Source organism: Balearica regulorum, chromosome 1 (genome assembly GCF_011004875.1).
Source record: "Balearica regulorum gibbericeps isolate bBalReg1 chromosome 1, bBalReg1.pri, whole genome shotgun sequence".
Classification (NCBI taxonomy): domain Eukaryota; kingdom Metazoa; phylum Chordata; class Aves; order Gruiformes; family Gruidae; genus Balearica; species Balearica regulorum.
Genome location: NC_046184.1, coordinates 83,839,430 through 83,865,412, shown reverse-complemented (window position 1 = coordinate 83,865,412; position 25,983 = coordinate 83,839,430). Strand labels below are relative to the sequence as shown.

The following is a 25,983-nucleotide window of genomic DNA, read 5'->3' as shown; positions in this document are numbered from 1 at the left end:
TTATTTGGATCCTTCCAACCTGTCTGAAAGCTAGATGGGTTGAGGAAACCCAGTGGTGGAAACAATATTAAGCACTGGCAGTGCCTTGGAGTGTGGCAGAATGGGGTATTAACTTCATCTCCTTCCCTGCAGATGTTCTGCCACAGTAACGAGTCTCCCCTCAGAAATGAAACGGTCTACCTAACAGTTGATGTCAACGATGAGGAGACACACCTGTCATTCCTCACAGATGAGAATGGGGAAGTCCACTTTTCATTGGATACCACCAGCTGGAATGGCACGCTGGTTTCTCTGAAGGTGAGCATCAGCCAAAGAAAAAAGGAGGATAAAGTGAAGGTAGACTGAGGAAAGGGATAGAAAGTGGAAAAAATCTGAGGTTTTGGAGCACCATCCTCTGGCTTCTGATCTCATTTGACTGTCTGTGAAAGCATCTTTACTCTCCAGTGCCATCTGGAAACTGGAGGCTGTGCTGCAACTGTTGAGCCACATGGTCACCAAAGGTGCTCTGCTGTCCTGATCTGAAGCACAACCCTAATTTTTTGTACCCCTCCCGCCAACCCCTCTGGCCTTATCTTCCTTTGACTCTGTTAAAAACATCTGTTATTCTGAATACTTCCTTGGAGGAAATCTCCCCTTCTCCACTCTAGGATATGTTGGAGGTGGCTCAGCAGAACTGGCAGTTGACACCTGTCCCTGTTGAACTCCACTTCCAGTGGCTGCCCTTGCCCCGCAGCAGCACATAGCTTGCCCAGGCTCAGCTTGCCAGGTAGCAGCTCTTGACCTCACTTTGAATACCAGGTCTTGAAGCACTTGGCTTCTTCTCCTCACAACTTCTGATCCCACACCTGGAGCTTGTTGTTACCATCCTGGCAGTACACTCATCTTCCCACTACCTGCATTCCTGCAGCTGATGTGGGATTCATGCCCAAGCAGTACTTTCTCCTGTTGCCATTCATTTCTCAGAGACTGCAACTATTGTTCTGGACATTTTTCCCTGAGACCCCTGTCTATCCAGAGTGAGGTTCCCTAATTTTGTTTGGGTAGGATTTGAGGATCAGAGATTCTGTAATCTAGGAGGTAGATTTCTGTCCTCAGTGAGCCTGGGGACAGGCTCTTGTTCTTGTTCCTAGGCCCATGACTATTGTCCATAGAGCCCTAAATTATTTGCAGAGAAGTAGAGCTTTACCATACAAAAGCTGTTTTGGTGTCTGCTGTGCTTCAGGGCATCTGACCAGAAACACAAACCGAAAACAGGGGTGCTGTACTGGGGTTAAAGTCTGGTGTGGGGTGTGTCCCCATGGGAAGATAAAAGAGGAAAAATGAGATTGTGGGCAAATCTACTAGACTTAGATTTTTGCTAAAACTTTGTAAGAGAAAGTCTCATGAGAGACTTTAAAATTACATTTAAACAAAAGAATATTTTAAGCATACAGATCTGTGGTCTGCCATCAGCTCAGGTAATAACTGAGTGTTTTCAGCAGGTGTACAAGCTCCCTTGTATTACTTGATACTGATTGCCAACACATGTTTTTGTGCTCTGAAGGGTACCTACAACCTTGGAAATGACGATGAGCAAGATTCTTCTGAAAGTTACCCAGGAGTTGAGGATAGCTTTCACTGGCTGAAGTCTTTCTATTCTGAGAGCAACAGCTTCCTTGAGATCAAGGCCAGGAATAATGTGATGCCCTGTGATCAAGAGCAGGAAGTGCAAGTGGATTATATTCTTGACCGGAATAAATTCAGCTCTGAAGCAGAACACATTGATTTCTACTATTTGGTGAGCACAGAAGACAGCTGAATCTCAGGCCAAGATTATGCTTACTGGCATTTTACCCTTTTCACACAGCACATAGATACTCACAGGAAAGGGTAAGCTACTCCCAGGCCAGTATAAGTCAGTTTGTGAGTTGTTCTGCCCAAACTTCCTCCTGTTTTCCAGTTCCTGGACCTGCTTCTACCCCCCAGCTGCTTTGGTTTGTAAGGAGTGTCTTGACATAGCTTGGGTGATAGATGCCTGCCATTTATCCTACTTTCTATTATGTTCACATGGGTGGCAGTGGAAGACTATCTTGGTTTCTGTCCAGCAGGTTTGCCCCAGATTTCCATGTGGGTCTGGGACAACCTGTCTGTGAACTAAGAGTCAATGTCTGGGGCAGCTGACCTCTCCTGGCCTGCATATTTACAGGAAAAAATGCACAGGGTTTTGATGCACTCCAGAGATATGTAATCATGTTTTGATGAAGTCCACTCTCAAGAAAGTGAGTCCAAAGCAAAAGCGTGAGTACAATCTAGCTGAGATGTCATGAGTGTCTTGGTTACTGAACTGGGCTCATTCTTGCAGTCAAAAAGTGCTGTATCTTTGTAATGTGAAGATCAGAGTTCACTGGGGCTTAAGAGCTGCTCTTAGCTTCAGCTGTACCTCTGGCTTTGCAAGCAGCTATGTCTTCCCATTGCCTAACCAACACCTCTCAAATCCCTTCCTAGCTATGCTATCACCATCTCTGCTGCAGAGCTCTTTGGGTCATATCCTGCCAGAGGAGCTTCTGTGACAACATCTGTCAGTCATCCTTCTCCCTTCTCTTGTTCTTTTCCCAGTCTCCTCATGCTGTCAGAATCCAGGCCCCTGAATGGCTCTTCTCTTTGTTCTTCAGGTGATAGCAAAAGGCAAGATCCTTTTCAGTGGAGAGAAGCAGGTGCCAATTATCCAGCATGAGAGTGAGTAGAAATGCATGAAGTGCCTCATAACACACCGCAGAAACAGTGACCACTGTTCAGTGACAATCTCTGCAGGTGTTATTCTTATCCACAGGTGGATCTGAGTTCTTAGTGGTGGTCCATCACATTAGACCAACACAATCTCCTCTCAGTTCAGTGTCTTTCTAGGTGACTGTCCTTCTGCTGCCTTGTCTAATTGATCTAATATCCAACCTTATGACTTTGCTGATAGCTTGTACTTTTGGAGAAGATATAAAATTTGTGTAGCTTGCTTTTTATGTCAGGTGCAGTAGGGAAAAGGAATATTTTTGCCAAACTTGAGCCAAAGAAGTAGCCAGTATCCTGTTGATAATCTATGACGGTATTTGTGGGATGTTCTTATCTGCAGGCAGAAATTATTAAATTCTCTCTTTTGATTCTTATTGTGTGTCCTGCCCCAATGAGCTGATTCAATCAAATGCTTTCCCTCTCTTCCTTGCTGCTATCTTGTGCAGATCTGCAGGGCTCCTTCTCATTGACTCTGACTATTGGCAATGACTTCCTGCCTGACATCAAGCTTCTACTGTATGCAGTCTTCTTGGATGGAGAGGTGGTGGCTGATGTGGAAGAGTTTCAAGTAGAAAAGTGCTTTAGACACAAGGTGAGTAGAAATGCACGAGCGCGATAGCTTCATTGATGTGCTCTGGCCTGCTGTGGTTCCTGGACCTGTTTTTTTTTCTCAGCCAAGTGGTGTAAGCTGGATACATGCCTAAACAGATACCCACTTTTTTTGGCTGGGAAACAAAACAGGTAACTTCCTTCTTCCCTGAATTCCTAGTCTGCCCTGCCCAACACTGATGGGCAAGCCTTTCCCAAGGAGTGAATCAGGCACCCTTGAACTCTGTTTTCTTGCCCTATTCCCCATGACTGACTTTGGAACACGCTGTCCCCCATGTTCTCCCTAACAGAGAGAAGCCTGCTTAGCTCTCTCTCAGAGGGTGGTGGATGTGTGGTTGCAGGAAAATTCTGGCTGCTCTGTACACACTGTAACATTCCCGATGGGTTTCCAGGAGGACCTGTCTCAGCATCTCAGCACCCTTCCCTACCTTATTCTCTGTCTTTCCCTCTGCTGCCCAGACATCTAAGCATCATAGGGTCCCACTCGCCAATGCTAAGCCCCCTGACCCTGTCTTCTTTTGCAGGTGGCACTGGACTTCTCACACAAAGAGGAAGTTCCAGGATCAAAAGTCAGTCTGGACCTCAAGGCTGCTCCAGGGTCCTTGTGCTCTGTCCAAGCTGTTGACAAGAGTGTTCTCCTGAAGAATAATAATACCCTAACGGCAGACACAGTGAGTGCAGCCTGCAGTGATCAGCCCCTAACGTCTGCCTGCCTTCTGTCTCCACACATTGGTGGGAGGAAGCCCATAAGTCCATCCCAGGACATGGCTGCAGTGTTAGGTGGCTGCCCTGGCATCCCCCTCCTCAGCCTCTTCTGAGGTGGTGATCATGTTCCTCGTGCATCAGCCCTGCACTGTGAGAGTGGTGGAGAGAGCAGCTCCAAAGAGATGCTGGTGCTTTCCACCTGGAGGGACAGTGCTTAGCAGCTTTCCTCACATCCACCTGTCTCTCTGCTCTTCCATCTTCCAACAGGCAGTGAGACTAAACTTTTGAAATGGAATTCTGTCCCAGTAGGGTCCTCCTATCCCTCTGCCCCAAACATTGCTGAATTATAACCATATGACAGATCAGGCTGAGCACCTGAGCAGTTCTTTAGAAAACAGTAGCTAGGGGACAGCACCCAGTGCAGACAGTGGCTGGTGAAAAGTGGTCAGGACTTTGTCGGCACCCAGGTGCATTCTGAGAATCTAGAAGGTTTGAAGGAACTTACCTTAAAGCAGAAGGAACTTACTTTAAAGCAGTCGTGTGTTTCAGAGGAATGAATTTAAGACTTAGAACAAAAATCCTGCAAGAATTGAAAATCCTAACATAATGTCACAATGTATATCAGAGATAATACACATACATATACCTCAGGCAAAGTTGTAAGCTGGGTTATAGCAGGCCAGCCTGTTACAAGGAAGCTTCATCAAATCCAGGGGGACTTGCTGCACCTGTAGATAGGACCCAGAGTGTGATCTGGTGTTGCATTTTACGGGGATGCTCTTCTAGGGCAGAACACTTGCATCATGTACTAACAGGTATATAAAGTAGCGATCATTAAATATGTAAGTCAGATGTGCCAATGGCTTGTGCTCAAACTGAATCATGCATTTTATCCTCATCTTTCACCCTAGAGTTAAAAAGCTTGAACTGTCAGAGATGAAAGTCTGCAGACTAAAAGCTACATGCTTACATCCACTCCTTGGGCTTCATGTCATTTAGTATAAGCTGGGCCAGTGCCAACTTCCTCAACTGCAAAGCTTTACAAAGTATAATACAGGGCTACAATCCAAATATTTGACCCATATTCATGCTCATTGGCCAGTTCCTTATGAAGACCTCTATTTTTTCCATTGCAGCTGTATGAGAAGGTCTTTGATGACAGCTTTATAATTGGAGGACGAGGGTTCCCTTATCACTTGGAAGACTTTGAGGCATACCCTTGCTTGCCACAGCAGTCCAGTCTCCACAAAAAGACTCAGATGGGAGCACCATGGTACCAAAGTGATGGTGATGTCTTTAATTTGTTTAAGGTGAGTCTTTACACTTGTACAAAACTTTTCCTGAGCCAGCAGTTGCCAGTATGCAATCTGGAATGCCTACAAGAATTTACTCTTAGCAAACTTCAGCTGACCTGACTTTCATTGCTACAAGTCATCTGTGCCTTGTCCATCTGTGTGGCCACACTAATTTGGGGACTATGGGGAAAAATAAACTTACAAGTAAGCATAGTGCAAACCATTTGATTAGAGAAAGACAGTGTAAAAAATGAATAAACTTAGTTTAGGCTACCATATCTACAAAGAGGGAGTGGCAAGAATATCCCAGTAAGACCTGAGGACCTCATCATGTTTTGACCAATCACCGTTTGGCTATTATTTTATTTGCAAACTCCTTTACTCCGTGTTTCATTGAGTCTCTTATTACTTCTCCTCAAAGCAGTTTTAATAAAAAGAAGTCCTTCACAATTTGACTTTATAGCTAACTGTCAAGACAAATGACAAAAGAAGCTAATCTACTAACAAGCACAATAGCCGGAAAAAGATTAACAACATATCTGCTAACTGAAACCCCAGTGGTGCTGCTTCTGACAGAATGCTGTTTAAAGAAATATATGCAAGTAAAAGCACCTCAAAATAGGAGAAGGTAACAGCACACTGAAAACAACCCAAAATGTAGTCTGAGTTGCATGGGCTTCTCAGGCTGACAGAACTCTTCCTTACAAATACAGATCCTGATTGCCTCCAAAGGCATGGTACGCTGCTGTCTTCTAGATACTTACTCCTAGATTATGTTGGATGCTAGTTAAAGGAGATGCTACTATATCTCATTTATTAGTGACCCTGTAACAGATGACTAAATCCACAGGCATGCGCAGCCTCCACAGAGAGAGTGAGGACCCATACTCTCCGTGAAGAGTTTTGACACTTCAGGAAAGAAGAGTTGTCAGTGACTTGCAGATCATTAAATCAAAGCAAGGATTGCTCACAGGATCAAATGTGTTCTTTTGGTGTGATGATGTCTTCTTCTCCATGCACATGAGGGAGCATTCAGTCCAACATTCCCACCTTGCAAAGCAAAAGCTCTGAGAGTCTGAGTCTCATTCAGACAAAAGCAGAATCCATACTAAGTTGTGACTGAGTTCCCCATCAAGTTTTCTAAGCCAGGACTGTTAAGAATAGTTTTGTGTGAAAAACCAGTCAGATCTTTCCATTTCAAAATTGTGCAGAGATTCAAAGCTTGGATTTTTTTTTTTTCCCTTAAGTTTTTCATGGGATATGTGGTGTTTGACTCTGGCTCATTGTTAGAGGAGTTAGGCATGTGAAGTTGAAATTTACTTTTATGAGAGGTAATAATTGGCCCCAGTATTGCTCAGAAGCTGTTTTTCATTCTTCATGCATTGGCCAGAGTCTAAGCCTGTAAGTCTATGCATATGTATATAAACAAGCAGCATTTAAAAATATTTCAGCTATCACCAGCCCCCTTATGATACCCACTATCATGAGATATTTTCAACATTCCTTGTTCCCTTTTATTTGTCACTGATTTACTCTCTTCACTGTTTTCCCAGCTATTGCGCATGAAAATATTAACCAATATGAGAATCAAGAAGCCAGTTTCCTGTATGCAACCAGGCTTTGAGAAAAAGAAGTATCCTGGAAAAGACATCCTTCTTGGTAAGGAACGGACATGTACATCTCCTTGACTGAAGAGGCCCTTCTCTCAGTTCTGGCCAGCCTGCAGCTGTGACTGTGGTTCTTGCTTCCAGCTGCTGTGTTTCTTGTTTGTATATGAGAGGAATGAAGCTTGTGTCCAGTTCAATGGACCTGATTTATAAATCACAGATAAAAGCTCAAATATCTACGCTTTATTGGCTGTCCCTGTGTTCTGTGCCCTTCACAGGAAATGTAGTATGCTCTTCACCAGCACTTTCACATATTATTTAAGAGTGCAATTCCATTTGAGTATGCTGTCTCCCCCTGGATCCAGACCAAACTTGTTGGATCTATCAGGCTAAACTTCACCCAAGGCTGTCTCCCTAAAGCTGTGTTCCTCAAAGATACACTGTGTCAGATCCTCACTGAAAAGCCAATCCTGTCCACTCTTGTTCTGTGTCACAAAGCATTTACAGTGTGTGTTAGATTGCCTGTGAATGAAGAACTAATTTCACCTGGAGATACACATGCTGTTTTCTGAGGTATTGTTTGCTTATCTGCAGAAAATCGTGTTGACCATAGTGATTCTGCACCTCACTCTAGTAACATGAGGAAGCCAAAACCACGGACGCTTTTCCCAGAGACCTGGATTTGGGATTTGGTCTCTGTCGGGTTGGTAACAGCCTCTACCTGCCTTCCTCAAAGAGACCTCTGGAGGCTTCTAACTGCTTCTAAGCAAGTTCTCCTCTCCCTCTTCCTGCTGTAGGGATGATGGGCAAGCATCTGTCCAGGTTGCTGTACCTGACACCATCACAGAATGGAATGCCAACACCTTCTGTGTTGCTGATACTGGCTTTGGGTTCTCTCCTCTGACCACTCTTAGGGTCTTCCAGCCTTTCTTTGTAGATCTGTCACTGCCGTACTCTGTGATCCAAGGAGAGACTTTCAGCATAAAAGCCACTGTCTTCAACTACCTCAAGGACTGTATCCAGGTGAGTATTTCCCCAATAACAAACCTCTGTCAGAGCAAAAACTTGAGCTCAAAGGCAAGCTATGAGCTTCTCAGGAGCCCTAGATACTGGCATTGGGGGCACAAAGCACAGCCTTGCACTTTGTGACCCATGGTGTTTGTTCCTTTGTGCAGTGCTTGGTGCTAACATTATGCCAATGTGTGCTTGTACACCACACTCAGGTGCGCACCACTCTCACAGAGACCCCAGAACTAAAGCTGGATACCTGTCCAGACTGCCGGTTCACCAGCTGCCTCTGTGCCAACGAAGCAAAAACCTTTGAGTGGAACGTAATAGCCACCAGGCTGGGTGAGGTTGAGCAGTGGGATGAGTGGCAGCTAGTGGGAGGTGGGAGGGGTTGAATTTGCCTGCCTCTGCATGTCTGGTCCCAATGTTGGTACATACAGCTGTCTGCTGCAAGTGTTCAGTGATGTGCCCCTGTGCTCCTTGCAGGCAAAGTGAATGTCACTGTGAGCAGCATGGCAGAAGATTCACACGATCTGTGTTACAACAGGATTGCTGCGACACCTTTGCAAGGGGAGAGAGACACGGTGATAAAACCTCTACTTGTGAAGGTTAGTCAGACCTCAGGGTGGAGAACACTTGGAAGCAGCAGATCATCCCCTGAGGCAGTTATCAAGATGCTAAGAGGAAGTTTAGCCCTATCTTCTTGGAAGCAGACAGGCCTGCTGAGGCATGGTGACTTCCTTTCCTGCTTTCCCTGTATGAACTACTCTTTCTCCATCTGCAGCCAGGAGGTGTCCTACAAGAGAAGACCCAAAATGCCTTTCTCTGTACTACAGGTACGGGACAAAAATCCCTGACTGCTATTGATCATGAGAGCAGGATAGAAGGGACAGGGCTACTGCAAGTACCCAGAGGTGGGGAGAATTTGTCAGAGAGCAAGCGCTGGTGGCACTTTCCCTGCCTGGAAGAACAACTACTATAGCTAGTCCATGTCTGTCTTCTACCTGACAAAGTTTCCTGTAATGAGGCATTTGTTTGCAAGTCTCAGCTGCTGTGACTCAACATCACACTGAGCCTCACCTGGGTCTGCTTGGGATGTTACACTTCTGTGTGATTTTTCTTCCGTGGGATAAATTTCTGGGTTCTGCCTTCCTCAGATAACACTGTCTCTGAAGAGTTCTCCCTGATGCTGCCTGCAGAAGTGCTGGAGGGATCTGGCCGAGCCAGTTTCTCTGTGATTGGTGAGAAAGGCTTTCCCTGCTCTTGGGTCCCCAGTGGAAGAGTTTCCACAATGCTTTAACGATGCATCAACCCAGTTCCTCATGAGATAAACTGTAAGGGGTGTGATGTTGGCCTCAGAAATGCAGATCAAGTAATCTTTTGCAATATTTATTCCTTTTATAAGGAATGATCCTGGGTGATCCCCAAGTGGCGGGGGTGTCTCCTCTGATGTCTGTCATTGCCATCCACCTCACTGAACCAAAACTATCCCTGCAGATTTCCACCTAGTTTGTCTCTATAATTCTTTTCTCTCTTTGGTACCCACTCAGGATTGATAGCTGTCTTCACCTTTCTTCAGATCCCCTCATCTTTGCATTCCTTCCCTCCTCCCAGAACCATGACCTCTTCCCTTTCTGTGCTGGCCTAATCTAGGAGGGGTCAGCAGAAATCTTAATCATCTCTGTTCAGTGAGAGGCTGGCTGTTTTCCAGGATCCCAGTAGAGTTTTGAGAAGGCAACAGTCCCTTCATTTCATACTGCTGAATGTCTGTGTTTTTCTTTTCTCCTGCCCCTCCACCTCAAACATAAGGGGACATCATGGGCCCAGCACTTCAAAATTTAGACCAGCTGCTAGAGATGCCCTTTGGCTGTGGCGAACAGAACATGGTTCAGTTTGCACCAAACATCTTCATACTCCAGTACTTGAACAAGACTAAACAACTGGACCCAGAAATTGAAAATAAAGCACTGAAATTCCTGAGAACAGGTAAACATTGTCCTTCTTCCTTTTGCTGCAAAATGAAGGTGTGGGGCACTGGTCTGGTGGGGAGGTGCAGGGCAGGAGTGGGAGCACCGCCAGAGCTGTGACAAAGGAAGATATCACATAGAATAGTAGACAAGTCTCATGGGAGGAAAAGTGTGTTTCTGAAGAAGCAGGACTTCCGTCTCTGCCTGCTATTGAGGTACTAAGCCTGCTTTTCTGAGAGGGGTGTGGGTAATTAATGATCTCCATCATTACGTGATGCCTGTGGTTTGTTCCCTTATCAGCCCAAGGCAGATCAAAGTCCCTCGTGGAAACAGGGCATCAGCTATTAATTGGAATAAAGAATGGCCTTTGCGGATAGATAGGAATTTTGTAGCTTAGTGTTTTCCCATGATTTAGGACATGTATTGTGGGGTCATGTCAGCTCTGTCCAATGTAATCTGAATTTAATACAGTGCCAGTGTCTGTGTCTCATTTTGCAATGTACCTCACATTCCAGCCTGGCAGTCTCCTTATCCTGCTATGCTGCAAGCTCAGCAGCCACCCATGTATAGGATTTTACTCCCTTTCCTTCCTCATTTCTCTCCTGTACCGTGAGTTAGGACAGATGTCTGGGAGAGGGGGGTATACTCAAGAGAATGGCAGCAGCAGAGGGGCAAGGTGGAAGCTGAACAGCGAGGCTGTGGGGAGGGTGGAGGAAGAGCAAACTGATGCAAACAGCATTCTGCCCTCTGAGCTTAAAGGCATGGCCTTGTCGCTTTCTGTATGTCCCATAAAAAGCGCTTTCTTGAGTCCCAACAGGGCTAGCAGAAGTGCTGAAAAGCAAACAGGGTTTCATATTGGTCCCCTCTAGTAAAAGCCTTTCTCCTTACTCCTACAGCTCTTTTTATTCACAGCAAGTGAGAGTTTCCCGGGGCACGGGGAGACATAAGGCATGTGAGCATGTCACCATTTCACAAAACATTAGGGCAGATACCCCCAGTACTTGCACATAGCAGCTCTAGTAACATAGAGCAGTCACGTGGTGCACTTCAGTGATGCTTCCTGTCGTGGCGATGCTGTGGGATGCAAGGGGAATTGTGGGGTGGTAGGTTTGCCTCAGTGTCTCTGGCTGTAGGACCTGGTGAAGTGTCTTGCCACAGCAAGAGACAAAGCCTTCTTCCCACAGCAGAGATACAGTTTGAGATGCTACAGGCCCTCACAATGAGAGTTGTGTCCTGACACCTGTGTTCATAGGTTACCAGCGTCAGCTGCTCTACAAACATGATGATGGCTCCTACAGTGCCTTTGGGAAAGCTGACAACCAGGGAAACACATGGTAAATGACCAGAGTCAGTACTGTCATCCCAAACCTATTGTTCTTGCTGGTTTAGCTCCTGGCTGCGACATGGGATTCCTCTGTGCTCTGCCCACAGGCTGACAGCTTTTGTAGCCAGGTCCTTTGGACAAGCCAGCTCTTACATTTACATCAATAAGGATCATGTGCACAACGCTCTGCTCTGGCTGCAGAAGCATCAGCTGCCCAGTGGCTGCTTCCAGGGTGTGGGGAAGCTCTTCAACAATGACTTGAAGGTATGGCTGCCAGACATGTGAGTGGGAGCAGGAGGAACATAATGTGGGACACAGGATTGCTTCCCCAGGCTCTTCCATTGTGCACGGTAGCACAAAGCAATATCCCCATGGTCTAGCACAGCCAAGGCAGCTTCCCAGAGCAGAATGAAAAAGCGTGGCCTAAACCAGCAGGCATTTATTTCCTCTATGTGAGGTTTTAATCTCTGCTAGGCTTTCTTCATTTTTACTTTAGCCAAAAGGCACCATGGCTAATTATGCCAAGGCACTTCAAGGGCACAGGGAGAAATATTTTTTATATTTTAGTGCTTGTCTAGAATACCCTGTCTGGATTCTTCCTCTTCTCATGCTTTATGACACACAATGCTCTCCAGATAAGCGTGACTATGTGCTCTAATATGGGATTATCTGAAGACACAGTTGTCTCTCCACCACACAAAAAGTATGACTTCTCCTGGAGCCTGGCATCCCCAAAATGATCCCTGCAATGTAGCTGGAAATGCACCAAACTCCTGGTAAACATGCCCCACTGCTCAGATATCAAACAACGTGCATGTAGTATGGCAATACTTTGGTTCATTGTCTTTGTAAAGGTAAGAATAATGCAGACTGGTCAGATTGCAAAGTCACCCATATGAAATACAAGGTAGGTTTATGAAAGAAAGCAGGCTGCTATTTTAGCAAAGCAAAGGGTTACACTATTTTTCTTAAAATTTGGATGCAGTAAAAACCAGAGTGTACATGTAGGCTGTTCATCCTGGTCTGACTTTCATTAATTTCTCAGCTTAGGCTTTCTATTTGAACAGAACTTTCTGGAATAGGTTTTGCTCCCCCCCAAACTCCCTTACACTACAGCTATTTAGTGTGATGATGCTTCTCAGCATCTCAGCCCAAATTTCCCCCTTCATTTTAGATGTCTTGTCTCATGTCTGAGGATGCAAGTAGAACTTCCCCAAGAATGAATGTCCTCTGATGGGACAAAAGGCTCCTGTGAGCCTGTTTGCCCGTATTAACCTGTAGGTCCTCACAGTCAGCTAAATTATATGTAAACTTGCATTGCTTCTTGTATGCAAATCCTGCATCATAAAAACTTTGTTCAAGTGTCCAGTTGTAACATATTTAATAAAATAAATATCTTAACAGTTTGCTCCATGCCCTTCTACAAGAAAGTATGCCTAGGCTGTATGCACAGTATGGCTCTGAGGCTACCCTCAACACCAGACTTTCACGATATTCAGTGAGTGAGCCTGGAGTGCTTTCCTTCAGTGCCCACATGTCCAAGAATGCCCAGAAGCATGCTACTGTACTCTCTCAGATATGCCATCCATAAGCAGTTTCAGTGGCTCTACAATGACAGGCAAGCAGTGATTGGTTTTGTCCCTTTCTGATGTTTGTCTGTGTGATTTGCAGGGTGGTGTGGACGATACAATCTCGTTAACAGCCTATATCACTGCTGCACTGGTTGAGCTCCATCTGGAGAAGAATGTAAGTCACATCTGAACTCTTGCAGGGCTTGGGAGCATGCTCCACCCTTCATTCCTCCCCAGGATTGTGGTTTCAGAGAGTAGCCAGCTTGAGTTGGTGAAAGTTTCTGTCATGTCCCACCTTTGTACACAATAAGGTCAATAGGAAAATTTTAACTTGGTGAGGAGTTCTTAATATAAATGGCCTGATTTGCAGCAAAGTAGAGCATCTGCCATTCCCAGCTGATCTCAGGGGAAACAACTGTCTCTGAAAATGGCTTAGGGCTTGCGGGGAGAGGCAATAGTTTTCATTAAACTGACCAATAGAGCTAAAGGAGGAAAAAAAAGGCCATCTGTCAGGTATGGACTCCCCCCTCCTGCAGACCTGAAATGAAAGCAGTGATCTTCAAGCCAAGTGTAGACTGTTCGAGCGACAATGGGCTGATATTCCAGCCTTACTGGTACATAGCTCTGTGGCTGGTGTCACCGCCACAATTTTAGGTTTTTTGATAATGGGATGGCCTACATGGCACCAGGCTTGCTGGCATCAGATGAGATTCACCTTTCTTAAAGGGGGAAGAGGGTCTTTGCTGAGGAGCTTGCTGGGCTCATCGACAGAGCTTTAAAATAGGCTTGAAGGGGGAGTGGGATAATATCAGACTTGCCTGCGACAAGCTGTGGGATGACACACCAAAGTCAGAGGGACTGGGTGCCAGCAAAGGCCCTAGTCTTGCTCGGAGATGTGCTGCATATACTGCAGCACACTTGCAATCTTATGGAGATAAGCCAGGGGCTCCTGAGGTAAAAGGAGCCAATAGAGAAACACTGGTGAAATACCTTAAAGGAATTCCAGCCAGTAAGTCAGTTTCATCGGGGGCCCAACTGAAATGCATCTATGCAAATGCATGTAGCATGGGGAACAAACAAGAGGAGTTGGAGACGTGCGACATGGTGGGATGGCTCCTGTGACCGGAGTGTTGGGACGGAAGGGTACCAGCTCTTTAGGAAGGACAGGCAGGGGAGATGAGGAGGGGGTGCCGCCCTCTTATGTCAATGACCAGCTAGAGTGCATGGAGCTCCACCTGGGGATGGACAAGGAGCTGACTGAGAGCTTATGGGTCAGGGTTAAAGGGAGGGCTGGGGCAGGGGACATCATAGCAGGGGTCTGCTACAGGCCACCTGACCAGGGAGACGGAGCAGATTAGGCCCTCTATAGGCAGATAGTAGCAGCCTCACATTCACAAGCCCTGGTCCTTATGGGGGACTTCAGCCACCCTGACATCTGTTGGAGGGACAACACAGCAGGGCATAAGCAATCTGGGAGGTTCCTGGAATGCGTTGATGATAACTTCCCTCACCTTCAAGGTGCCAACGCTGGACCTTGTTCTTACCAAGAAGGAGGGGCTGGTAGGGGATGTCAAGCTCAAGGGCAGCCTTGGCTGCAGTGACCATTACATGGTGGAGTTCAAGATCCTCAGGGTGGCAAGGAGGACGCACAGCAAGCTCCCTACCCTGGACTTCAAAAGAGCAGACTTTGGCCTCTTCAGGGACCTGCTTGGTAGAATACCATGGGACAAAGCCCTGGAAGGAAGAAGGGCCCAAGAAAGCTGGCTAGTATTCAGGGACCACCAGGAGGCCTGCATGGATGAACAAGGACCTCCTGGGCAAACTCAGACACAGAAAAGAAGCCTACAGACAGTGGAAGCAAGGGCAGGGCAGATAGCCTGAGAGGAATACAAGTTAGGAAAACTAAAGCCCTGACATAGAATTAAATCTGGCCAGGGATGTCAAGGGCAACAGGAAAAGCTTCTACAGGTATGTTGGTGATAAAAGGAAGATGAGGGAAAATGTGGCCCCCCTCCAGAATAAAACGGGAGACCTGCTTACCCAGTATATGGAGAAGGCTGAGGTATTCAATGACTTTTTTGCCTCAGTCTTTACTGGGAAGTGCTCTATCCACACCACCCAAGTTGCAGAAGGCAAAGACAGGGACTGGGAGAATGAAGAACTGCCACTGTAGGAGAAGATCAGGTTCAAGACCATCTAAGGAACTTGAAGGTGCACAAGTCCATGGGACCTGATGAGATGCATCTGCGGGTCCTGAGGGAACTGGCGGATGAAGTTGCTAAGCTACTGTCCATCATATTTGAGAAGTCATGGCAGCCCAGTGAAGTTCCCACTGACTGGAAAAAGGGAAACATAACTCCCATCTTCAAAAGGGAAAAAAGAAAGACCCCGGGAAGACTACAGGCTGGTTGGTCTCACCTCTGTGCCTGGCAAGATCATGGAGCAGATCCTCCTGGAAACTATGCTCAGGCACATGGAAAATAAGGAGGTGATTGGTGACAGCCAACACGGCTTCACTAAGGGCAAATCATGCCTGACAAATTTGGTGGCCTTCTGCAACAGGGTTACAGCGTTGGTGGATAAGGGAAGAGCAAGTGACATCATCTATGTGGACTTGTGCAAGGCATTTGACACTGTCCCGCATGACATCCTTGTCTTTAAATTGGAGAGACATGGATTTGACAGATGGACCACTCGGTGGATAAGGAATTGGCTGGATGGTCTCACTCAAAGAGTTGCAGTCAATGGCTCGATGTCCAAGTGGAGCCCAGTGACGAGTGGTGTTCTTCAGGGTTTGGTATTGGGACTGGCGCTGCTTAACACCTTTGTCAGTAACATGAACAGTGGGATCGAGTGCACGCTCAGCAAGTTCACTGATGAACTGTATGGTGTGTTCGACACGCTGGAGGTAAGGGATGCCATCCAGAGGGACTTTTGCAGGCTTCAGAGGTGGGCCCATGCAGACCTCATGAAGTTCAACAAGGCCAAGTGCAAGGTCCTGCACATGGGTCAGGGCACTCCCAAGCACAGCTACAGGCTGAGCAGAGAATGGATTGAGAGCAGCCCTGAGGAGAAGGACTTGGGGGTGTCGGTGGACAAGAAGCTTGACATGAGCCGGAAGTGTGCGCTTGCAGCCCAGAAAGCCAACCATATCCTGGGCTGTATCAAAACCAGCATGACCAGCTGAGGGAGCTGAGGGACCAGGTTGAGGGAGGTGATTCTGCCCCTCTACTCTGCTCTAGTTAGACCCCACCTGGAGTACTGCATCCACTCTGGTGCCTACAACATAAGAAGGACATGGACCTGTTGGAGTGAGTCCAGGGGAGGGCCACGAAGCTGATCAGAGGGCTGGAGCACCTCTCCTGTGAGGACAAGCTGAGAGAGTTGGGATTGTTCAGCCTGGAGAAGAGAAGGCTCCAGGGAGACCTTAGAGCAGCCTTCCAGTACCTAAAAGGGGCCTACAGGAAGGATGGAGAGGGACTGTTTACAAGGGCATGTAGTGATAGGACAAGGGGTAATGGGTTTAAGCTGAAGAAGGGTAGATTTAGATTAGCTATTAGGAGGAAATTCTTCACTGCGAGGATGGTGAGGCACTGGAACAGGTTTCCCAGAGAAGTTGTGGAGGTCCCATCCCTGGAAGTGTTTAAGGCCAGGTTGGATGGGGCTTTGGGCAATCTGGTCTAGTGGAGGGTGTCCCTGCCCACAGCATGGGGGGTTGGAACTAGATGATCTTTGAGGTCCCTTCCAACCCAAACCATGCTATGATTCTATAAGAAGCTCCGAAACCAGCATTGTAGTCCCTTGGGAGCTGAGACTCACAGCATGCAGGTCTGACAGTTCTGAGCCAGCATGTTAACAGACACTTCCTACAGCTGGATTCTCCAGTGTATTAATAATCCCTCATTCCAGTGATATGTCCTGTCACATCTTTGTTTTCAATGCACAGTGAGTGGACCTTTGTCTACTCTACTTCATGTTCCACAGCCTGAGAGATATGTTAGCACTGAAATACATTAAGTGTGTAGCTGGCGTGCTTAAGGGTTGGGAATAGATTTTCACAACAAGAAGCAGTCAGAGGAAATTCATTGGGTTTGGATTCCTTTCTCAGGACACCATGGTGGATAATGCTTTACATTGCCTCAAGAATGTAACACTTGATAAGACAAGTCTTTATGTCAAGGCCTTGATGGCTTATGTCTTCACATTGAGTAAGGACATGGAGATGAGACAGCAGCTCCTGAATGTGCTAGAGAAGGAAACTGGTAAGTTGTTGCTGTTTAGATTTTGGGTTCTAGAGATAACGACTGTGATTAAGGCCTGATATCTGTAGGGTTTAATTGCAGTGGTTTGGGAATCTTAACTATTCTCTGATTGGCTTTTCTGTCAGAAAATGGTAATTTAATGAAGCTGTGAAAGTCTCTAGCTTTATTAGACCCAGAAAACAATTTCTAATCAAAAGCAGCAGAGGTGATCCATGCTTAATTTGTGTAGTCAAAGTACTTGAGCTGTGGTGGTCCCATCGTTCTTCAGCAACTCATACAAAGTACAAGAAATCTTGCAGAGGAAACTTGCTTCACTATGTCTATTCAGCCACTGGTCAGGGCATTTACTTGCAGAATTCAAACCTTTTGACTGCTTCCCCATTGCTGCTCTACTCAGTTCAGGGCCCTTGGGTGGATGCATCTTTATTGCTGTGCTGCTGAGCTTGGTTCTCCCTTTTGTCTCTTTAATTTGGAAAAAACTGGACTTACATCCTGAATGAGGATGCCAGGAGGAGATTTCAAAGCACGTAACCCTATGGTTAAACAGTTGGTAACGATATTGCCTGATTTGGGTTAAGTAAGTTCCTCTCCACATCTGTTCATCTGGCAGCATGATGAACCACATTGGGAACTGAAAAATAACACAGAAGAAAAAGGGGAGAGAGGATTTTTCAGCCAGACCAGCTACCAGTGCAGAGTGTAGTTCACTGCATAGCCACTCAAGCTGCCCAGCTGGCTTCACAGGGTGGCTAGTGGGTGAGTTGGAAGGAGCAGAATTGCACACGCTGAATGTAATACTTTTTCAGAGCTGCCTCTGAGATAGTACAAATGGATCAAGAGATTGGAGCACATCCTCATTGATGTCCAGTCAGTCTGATGCTCCTAACTTACCAAGCACTTTGGAAAATGTCACCTTAAGGCTCTAGGGCATGGAGCACTACAAACTGTCTATGGGTCAAGTGATAGTTTTCTCTGGCTCTTGCTTCCACTGACAAGAGTTAGCAATGACTTGGCAGGAGCAATGGAGTTGTATGTGAGGGAAAGTTGTTGTCCTACATGTTTAAATGTGTCTGTGTTTTGCCTACTGACTCTGAGGATGTGATTCCAGCCAGTTTGCCTGCTGGAGAATTGCTTCCAGAGAGGATTATCTTCTGCTGGCTAGAGACACCTTCTGTGGCCAGGTGGTTGAGATTCTGTTAGCCTCCCTAACAGGATTACAGTTGGATCTCAAACAGGAGTTTGGTGCTTTTTAAAGAATCAAGGTTAATCTGTAGGTCACCTGTAGCTGCATCTCCAAGACACCTTCTACCACTTCATGAAAAAATTGTTCTGCTGTTGTGGTTTACACCCAGCTGGCAGCTGAGCCTCATGCAGCCGCTTGCTCACTTCATCCCTGGTGGGATGGAGGAGAGAATCAGAAGAGTGAAAGTTAGAAAACTCATGGGTTGAGATCAAGATAGTTTAATAGGTAAAGCAAAAGCCATGTGTGCAAGCAAAGCAAGACAAGGAATTCATTTACCACTTGCCATGGGCAGGCAGGTGTTCAGCCGTCTCCAGGAAAGCAGGGCTCCATCACGTGTAACAGTTCTTGGGAAGACAAACACCATCACTCTGAACATCCCCCCTTTCCTTCTTCTTCCTCCAGCTTTATATGCTGAGCATGACATCATATGGTATGGAATATCCCTTTGATCAGTTTGGGTTGGCTGTCCTGGCTGTGTCCTCTCCCAACTCTTTGTGCACCCCCAGCCTACTTGCTGGTGGGGTGGTGTGAGGAGCAGCAAAGGCCTTGGCTCTGTGTAAGCACTGCTCAGCAGTAACAAAAACATCTCTGTGTTATCAACACAGTTTTCAGCCCAAATCCAAAACATGGCCCCATACTAGTTACTGTGAAGAAAATTAACTCTATCCCAGCCAAAACCAGCACATCTGCTTATGTCGCAAATCAAATCCTTCATGCAAAACCTTGCATTGTGATAACCCTAATGAAGTAATACCAGTCCATAGAGTCCCTGAGCTAAATTCTAAAGTCTTTTGCTGGTGTTATGCAAACAAGTGATTTTCTTATTCTTATTTCAAACGTGAAGGTTTATTCTGAAAACTCACTTCGAATTTAAAAGCATTTCAGTTTTTCACATTTATACCATTGCCAGTCTACACTGGCAAATTAAGCTAAATTCTTAGCTGAATTTTGGTTAGCCCCCTACTGTCACTATAGCAAGACATTCAACCAGATTCACATGCATTCAGTGCCTGTGAACTTGGCCCATGGGTGGGAGCCCAGCTTTAGCTTCAATTCTTCTAGCCTATGCACTGTGTAGTGAGGATGTCAACAAAATAAGTTGGGTACTCTTGCTCCTCCAGTAGCCTGCCACCAACTCTCCCTCACAGAGTGACCAATTCTTGTGCATTAGATACAACTGACTGGAAATGAGTCTTAGAGCTTTTCAGCACAGGGAGCCTTGTTAGACTATCCTAGGTAAATGCAGAAACAGAAAAAATGCTGTAACTTGGGGACATAGCTTTGAATATACACAGAGTTGAATAAGACTAGGACTGTACTTTAAGCAAAGAGCCTCTGTTCAGAGTCAATCAGTTTCTAGGGGAACTTTTTCCTAGAGGTCACTTGGGGCCGGGATCTCTCTGTGATTTTGAAGGAAGAAATGGAGCCTATCATAGATGGCTGACCCTTGAGAGTGCAAAAAGAACAGGAGGGACTGGCTTCTGCACTCTGAGGTGCCCCAGAAAGGTGCATACATTTCTAATGGTGTACAGGAAACTGCCAGTACTCAAAGGGTACCAGGGCAGGAGAACCTGATGTTCATTGGGATTTACTCTTCTTCTGTTCCACGTGTTTCTCCCCCCATCAGCAGAGCTCCTGACCTCACATTCCAGTGGTGAAGAATCATCTTCTATGATTGAGACAGTAGCCTACATCCTCCTGGCTCATGTCTCCAAACCAGACTTGGCACCCAATGAAGCCTCAGTGAGCAAGCTGGTGCACTGGCTAAGCAGACAAAGAAACGCCTTTGGCGGATTTGCTTCCACACAGGTAACAAGCCAGGGAAAGTCATGGGGGAAGGAGAGAGATACTGTGGCTGGACTCATGCGCACATCTCTCACGTGCATGTCACTCTAGATCCATCCTTTGCAGACAGGCGTACATGAGGCCTGCATGGGAAGGAGAACGCCATGGGGAAACTCTTTTTCTGTAATTGTGTAATTGGGATTACTCAGGGCCTGGGACCGCTAACTCCAGGGCTCAGAAGCCATCCTTTCCAGGTAACAGAAGTCATCCTGCTGCCTGTGGCATAGACCCTACCTGTGCACATAGTGGCACAGTCCCCACTTGTGTCAGGGTGTGAATCAAGGCCACGAGGAGTGTGGTTCTCTCTGCAGTGCCTGACCTAGTGTGCTGGATCTTGTACTGCACAGCTCCACAGCAAAGTGACTCTCTCTTCAGGACACAGTTGTTAGCCTGCAGGCCCTTGCTCAGTATGCAGCCCTGATTCCTCAGGAGATCAGAGATGTAAAGGTGACAGTGAAAGCCAAAGAAGCTTCCCCGTTGGAGTTCCATGTGCACAGGAACAACAAGTTGGTCCTGCATCAGGCATCTCTCCCTGCAGTTCCAGGGAATTACACAGTGCAGGTGACTGGCAGTGGCTGCGTTTATGTACAGGTGAGTATATATAAAGAACAGAGATGTCAGGTTTTACCACTGACTATGCAAGTGAGGTTTGGCTCTAAGCAGGCACTATAGCCTCAAATTCTGAGCAGAATTTGGCTTTCTAGACAGATTCATGTCAAGCTTGAAGGAGCTCAGGTGTACTCTGTTGACATAGTTTTATTGCAACCATGTATAGTGTCTTCTTCTCAGAAATGTCTCAGCTTTGCTGTCCCATGCTACAGAGCCATGTCATTGTCAAGAGATCTGTAGATCTGAAGTCAGGAGTGACGAGATATGGAATAGTACTTGCTTCCATATCGAACATATGTTGCTGATGTCACTGCTTCAGGAGCCAAGCACTGTATATCTTCTGCCATAATATTCTTTGGGTTGTTATCACATGCAGAGATGAGGAGTGATGTAGGACCAAGGTCTTCTTATCCCAGTACACCAACACAATTGGTCGATCAGGAGAACACATCTTTTTCTGGCAGCTTTGCTAGTGGTCTGCTTATGAGCCATTCATGGAGCAAAGAACTCAAGTCATTCCCTATGAAAACCTCCCTCACTAGGTCACTTCTGTTCGGCCATCTCTTATGACACTCACAGAGAACCTGCAAGCAGTGTACAGACAAGAGGACACAACAATTATTTATTGTTAATGCATGCAGGAGGAAACTAGGACTCAAACTACTTGCCTACACTAGAATATAGTCAATAACTATAAGAAATCTCATGGGTACCTGCTGGCCAGTCACCAAGCAGGTGGAGGAAGATATTGCTCTTTGGAAGAGTGTGATCAGCCCTTTTGCTGAGTTGTCCTCTTCTGATTCTTTGCTCTTTCTTTCTTTCTTAATGGTTTTATAGTTGTTTTGTCAGTATTTTTCCTCTTGATACCTAAAGCTACCAGCCATTACCATGTCAAGAGTTAACAGTTACACTTCTTTCTCCTTATGGGCAGGGCTTTAGCTAATGTCCTTTCTCACACCTTAACAATATATTTTTTCAGTAAGATTGAGACAATGTTGTACTGAATGAGGCCTTGGATCACAGATAGCTGACCCTCCATGCTGAGGGTTACATTTGGCAGATGTATCTGACACTACGTGCTAAACAGCACGTGTCTGAACAGAAAACATAGCTGGGGCCAACTGTGTTAGCCACTGGCTACCAATTCGTTAAAAACTGGAGGCCAGGTAGTCTTTTAGCTCATAAAGGGAAGCTCTGGGACACTTCACAGAGATGTTTTCTCCCTCACCAGACCACTTTGTACTATAACACCCCACCATCAAAAACAGAAGAGATCTTTGTCCTGGATGTGGAAACAGTACCAAAAGAATGTGATGGTCTCAGGAAACAGCTTGATATTCATGTGTCTGTCAGGTATGAGATCCCTTGAGGCTCTTTCTTCAGTGGAAACAAGTGAGAGCCCCAGTAGTATGACCAGAACCCTATAAAAACCTCCTGTCTGTGTAGACAAAGACATACAGGAAGACTCATTTCTTCTCCATAGATCCCAAAGAGATCATGAACTTAGAATTAAGGTCTGGAGAGCCATGAGAACACATTGGCAGTGGCTTGCAGAACCACAGCAACTATCTCAGTCAGCATGGGGCAGTCAGCAGCCCCCAGACCACTAGCAGCTGAGATGGCAGTGTTCCCAAGGGCCAGACCTCCCCCCAGGGGACACTTGGTAGCCTGGGCTGAACCAGCCCTGAGGTGCATTCTCCTGCAGTGTGAAGCTCTCCTGGAACCAGACAGCAGAAACTCCACTCCCTATTAATATTTCACTTGCCAGCATCTGTCTAGGATGAGTGTCTTGGTCCATATTCTCCATGCCCTACTGTCCTGAAAGAGAATGATGCCAACACTGCTGCTCTCAACCTGTAGCATCAAAGATCACTTCCACCTGTTGGAGAGGGCAGCATAAAGATTAACCATAAAACATTTGCTGCACAATCTGTCTCCATATTGAGTGAATAGATGGGGGAGATTTTTTTGTCCCTTTCTCCCATCAATCAGACATGGTGCTGAGCTTTCACATCACTGTAGAGCAAGCCAGAATTTGGAAGTGTTTATTAGAAATGCTGTGATGCCTTCCACATCTAATGTGCTTCTCTCATGCCTTTTTTCAGTTACATAGGGGACCGTAAAACCAGTAACATGGCCCTGGTGGAGGTGGAGATGCTGTCAGGGTTCATTCCTGTGAAGAACTCTATGCAAGCAGTAAGACTTTTTCCTCTGGCCTTCCCTGAAGATATGAAAATATATTTTCCAGATGTAGCTCAGCCAGAAATATCCAAACATCTAAGAACTGCTGGAGAACAGTAGCTACTTAGCTTGCTACAAATTCACTAAACTAAGCAAGTGCAGATATAGTGGGCTATTTCACCAGGCAACTTTCCACTTGCACAACTGGTTGTGCAGTTTTTCATGTGAGGATCACATATGCAGTAAGAGGTTAGAGAGGAGCTGAAAAGCACCTAGTTAGAACCATCTGGGGTGCACTTAAACCCTTCGCTGTTGCCAGTGTCATTTGTAGGGATAGTCCATAAAGCAGTGTTGAATCCCTTAGATTTGTTCAATGACATGGTCCAGTGTTCCAGGAGATAGCCAGGAAGATCCACCATAACCTCTTACTAACCATCTTTCCTTTTGGTACAAGTGCTGAAAGTAGGAACACAGCTCAAGGACACTTGTTCCAAATCTGAAAAAATCTTTTCTAAGGCTTTGTGTGCTCCCAGCAGTCTCAGTGCCATTACAGTTTGGGAACACAGGCCTTCCTCTGACTAGGCAAAGTGCTTTAGTCAGCAGTGGTTCACTGACAAATACCAACAACAGGGAAGTCAAATGAGCTGACGCTAACCAAGCTCATCTCTTGTCTTCCTATACAGCTGGAGAACATACCTCTGGTGAAGAAGACAGAGATAAAACCAGACAAAGTCACAATCTACTTGGAAGAGGTAAGAGGAAGACCACAGGAAGCTGCCTATTCAAGTAGTAGCAACTGCAGTACTTTGTTTTGGGACTCTCAGAGATCAGAAATACAAATCTCTAGGCTGGTCAAGCAGGCTAAAATTTTGGCGAACGAGGAAGAGGATGGAAGAACCTGGAAGGATAAAGAAATCTCTGATGCAGAGGAATAAAGTTGTTATGTAGATGACTTTGAGATGGCCAGTGCATTTCTGCTTACTTCTACTCTTCTCTCCAGCTGGGTGAGACTTCTCTGAAGTTTAACATTTCAGTGGAACAAGATGTTGAAGTGCAGAACCTGAAAGCAGCAACAGTGCATGTCTATGACTACTATAAACCAGGTAGGCAAAGAGTAACTATTATATCCCCCATTCAGACACAGTTCTGTCTATGCCCCTTATTCCCTTATCTCCCTTATTCCAGTGCACTTTCTCCTGCAACTCCAAGCTTGGGTTTCCTCTGTACAAAACTTCTACATTCAAGTAGCAGAATCACTTGCTTTTCTGTTCTTGTGATGAAACTGCCTGGCACTATGATTATGTTGTAGTGTGTATGTGTTCAAAATGACTGTGCTTTTTTACTTCCTCTAGCTTGAAGCTACATCTCTGTGGAAAGAAAGTTTCTCTGTCAATTTACCATGTCTTCTCCAGCTCCCTAGCTCTCTTGAAAATACTTAGGGATTTATTTAAAATCAATGTTATATACTGCCACCCTGATCCACCAGAAGGCAGAATTTACTTCTATGTTTTTCATGCACAGTGTAATAATCCTACCATCCATGGGGCTTTGAACAACCTGGTCTAGTGGAGGGTGTCTCTCCCCATGGCAGAGGGGTGGAACTAGATGATGTTTAAGGTCCCTTCCAACCCAAACCATTCTATGATTCTACATCTCAGAGGATAATAGCTTTAAAGCTCTAAATGAAGTATCAGCACACAGAAGAGAGATCTTGGAGTCATTTTGAGTCTCTCTGATTATCCCGTGCTCTGTATGAGCCAAAACAGCAGATGGAACATTAAGAATTATTTTTTAAAAAGAATTTGACAACAAAATGGAAAAACTACCATTGGAGATTTAGAAAGCCGCACCACAGGCCTACATGTTGTATACTGAATTCCATTCTTGTTCCTTCTTCCACACCATGCCATGAAGAGGAGGAGACTTCTTAATCCAGCCTTTACAGAGCTAAATATTGTCACCTAATATGCTCTCTCTTTGCTATTCCATCCTGTACAAGAATTTTTGTGCTTAGTACATACAATTTAAAAATTATTATCTGACATGAAAATACTAATTACTAGTAAAAAAGCAGGGCTATCAGGACATACTACTGAAAGGTTCTCTATTTACAAAAATGTCCTTGCATTTGAATGTATCACAATGCATGAGAGGGTCTTTTACAGCTATATGTGAGACATGTTGGGGAGACAGACCCACCATAGACATTTTTCTGTTCCTGCATTCACAGTCTGATGAGTGAAAAATTAAGGTAGTGGGATGGTTTTGTTAAAGAGAAAGAAGCTTGGCATTACCCTACCATGCAGTTCTGCAGCTCACCACCCTTTCTCTTTTGCTTCTACAGATGACCGCACAGCAGGAGAATATGTTTTCCCTTGTAGTTCAGGTTAGTGTTAACAGGCTTCCAAGGTGGGAACAGCTGAAATGGAGCAGAGGACTCGTGGTAAGCAAGCAAAGCAGCCCACCTCTGCTCTGTATTTAATTCCATCATGTGCTGTAGAGCCTTCTTGGACTTGCAGGTTAAATTGGGATCTACCTTACTAGTTGTGGGCACACTTTTGAGTCCAGGTATAATCTCAATGCAGACCAAGGCTTGAGCATACCATGGAAAGTTAAAAGGATCTATTTTTATTCCATGTCCATACATTCTTCACATGTGCAGTCCTCACAGCATTCCAAATCTGAATGCAACTGGAAATGCCTATGTCAATGACAAAAAGATGTTGCAACTCATCCCCTAAGATCTCTTAGTCCTCAGATAGTTTCCTAAAAATTCATCACGCACTTTGCCTTTTCTTGGTTTTTCTTTCCACAGATATCTCGAAGAAGGGTTCCTACTAGAATGCCTTGGGTCTGCAACCAATAATCTGAGTTTTCTGCTTCCATAAAGAAAACTTCATTGCTCTGGCTCTCCTCTTCACTGCTGTGTTGGATGCACCCTATTTCCTTTGACCTACGCCCTAAGTTTCTGTGTGAAACCTGGCTTGATACACA

General features: G+C 45.7%; 1 protein-coding gene across 1 annotated transcript in view; it reads left to right on the top strand.

The window, feature by feature from the left end:
• The window catches only part of LOC104636515 (alpha-2-macroglobulin-like protein 1), a 34,585-nt gene extending 8,646 nt beyond the window's left edge, over positions 1–25,939 (top strand). Inside the window, exons 12-37 of the mRNA XM_010303697.2 lie at positions 133–297; positions 1,544–1,777; positions 2,652–2,715; positions 3,210–3,355; positions 3,897–4,043; positions 5,214–5,387; positions 6,926–7,031; positions 7,574–7,682; positions 7,777–8,002; positions 8,203–8,329; positions 8,474–8,595; positions 8,772–8,823; positions 9,145–9,228; positions 9,797–9,973; positions 11,207–11,288; positions 11,386–11,542; positions 12,950–13,024; positions 16,958–17,111; positions 19,982–20,163; positions 20,575–20,790; positions 22,040–22,161; positions 22,914–23,004; positions 23,673–23,741; positions 23,990–24,092; positions 25,334–25,375; positions 25,805–25,939. Coding sequence (XP_010301999.2) covers positions 133–297; positions 1,544–1,777; positions 2,652–2,715; positions 3,210–3,355; positions 3,897–4,043; positions 5,214–5,387; positions 6,926–7,031; positions 7,574–7,682; positions 7,777–8,002; positions 8,203–8,329; positions 8,474–8,595; positions 8,772–8,823; positions 9,145–9,228; positions 9,797–9,973; positions 11,207–11,288; positions 11,386–11,542; positions 12,950–13,024; positions 16,958–17,111; positions 19,982–20,163; positions 20,575–20,790; positions 22,040–22,161; positions 22,914–23,004; positions 23,673–23,741; positions 23,990–24,092; positions 25,334–25,375; positions 25,805–25,830 — 3,252 coding nt within the window. The 3' untranslated portion in view covers positions 25,831–25,939. The remainder of the gene's footprint in view (positions 1–132; positions 298–1,543; positions 1,778–2,651; positions 2,716–3,209; positions 3,356–3,896; positions 4,044–5,213; positions 5,388–6,925; positions 7,032–7,573; positions 7,683–7,776; positions 8,003–8,202; positions 8,330–8,473; positions 8,596–8,771; positions 8,824–9,144; positions 9,229–9,796; positions 9,974–11,206; positions 11,289–11,385; positions 11,543–12,949; positions 13,025–16,957; positions 17,112–19,981; positions 20,164–20,574; positions 20,791–22,039; positions 22,162–22,913; positions 23,005–23,672; positions 23,742–23,989; positions 24,093–25,333; positions 25,376–25,804) is intronic.
• Positions 25,940–25,983: the final 44 nt, after the last annotated feature.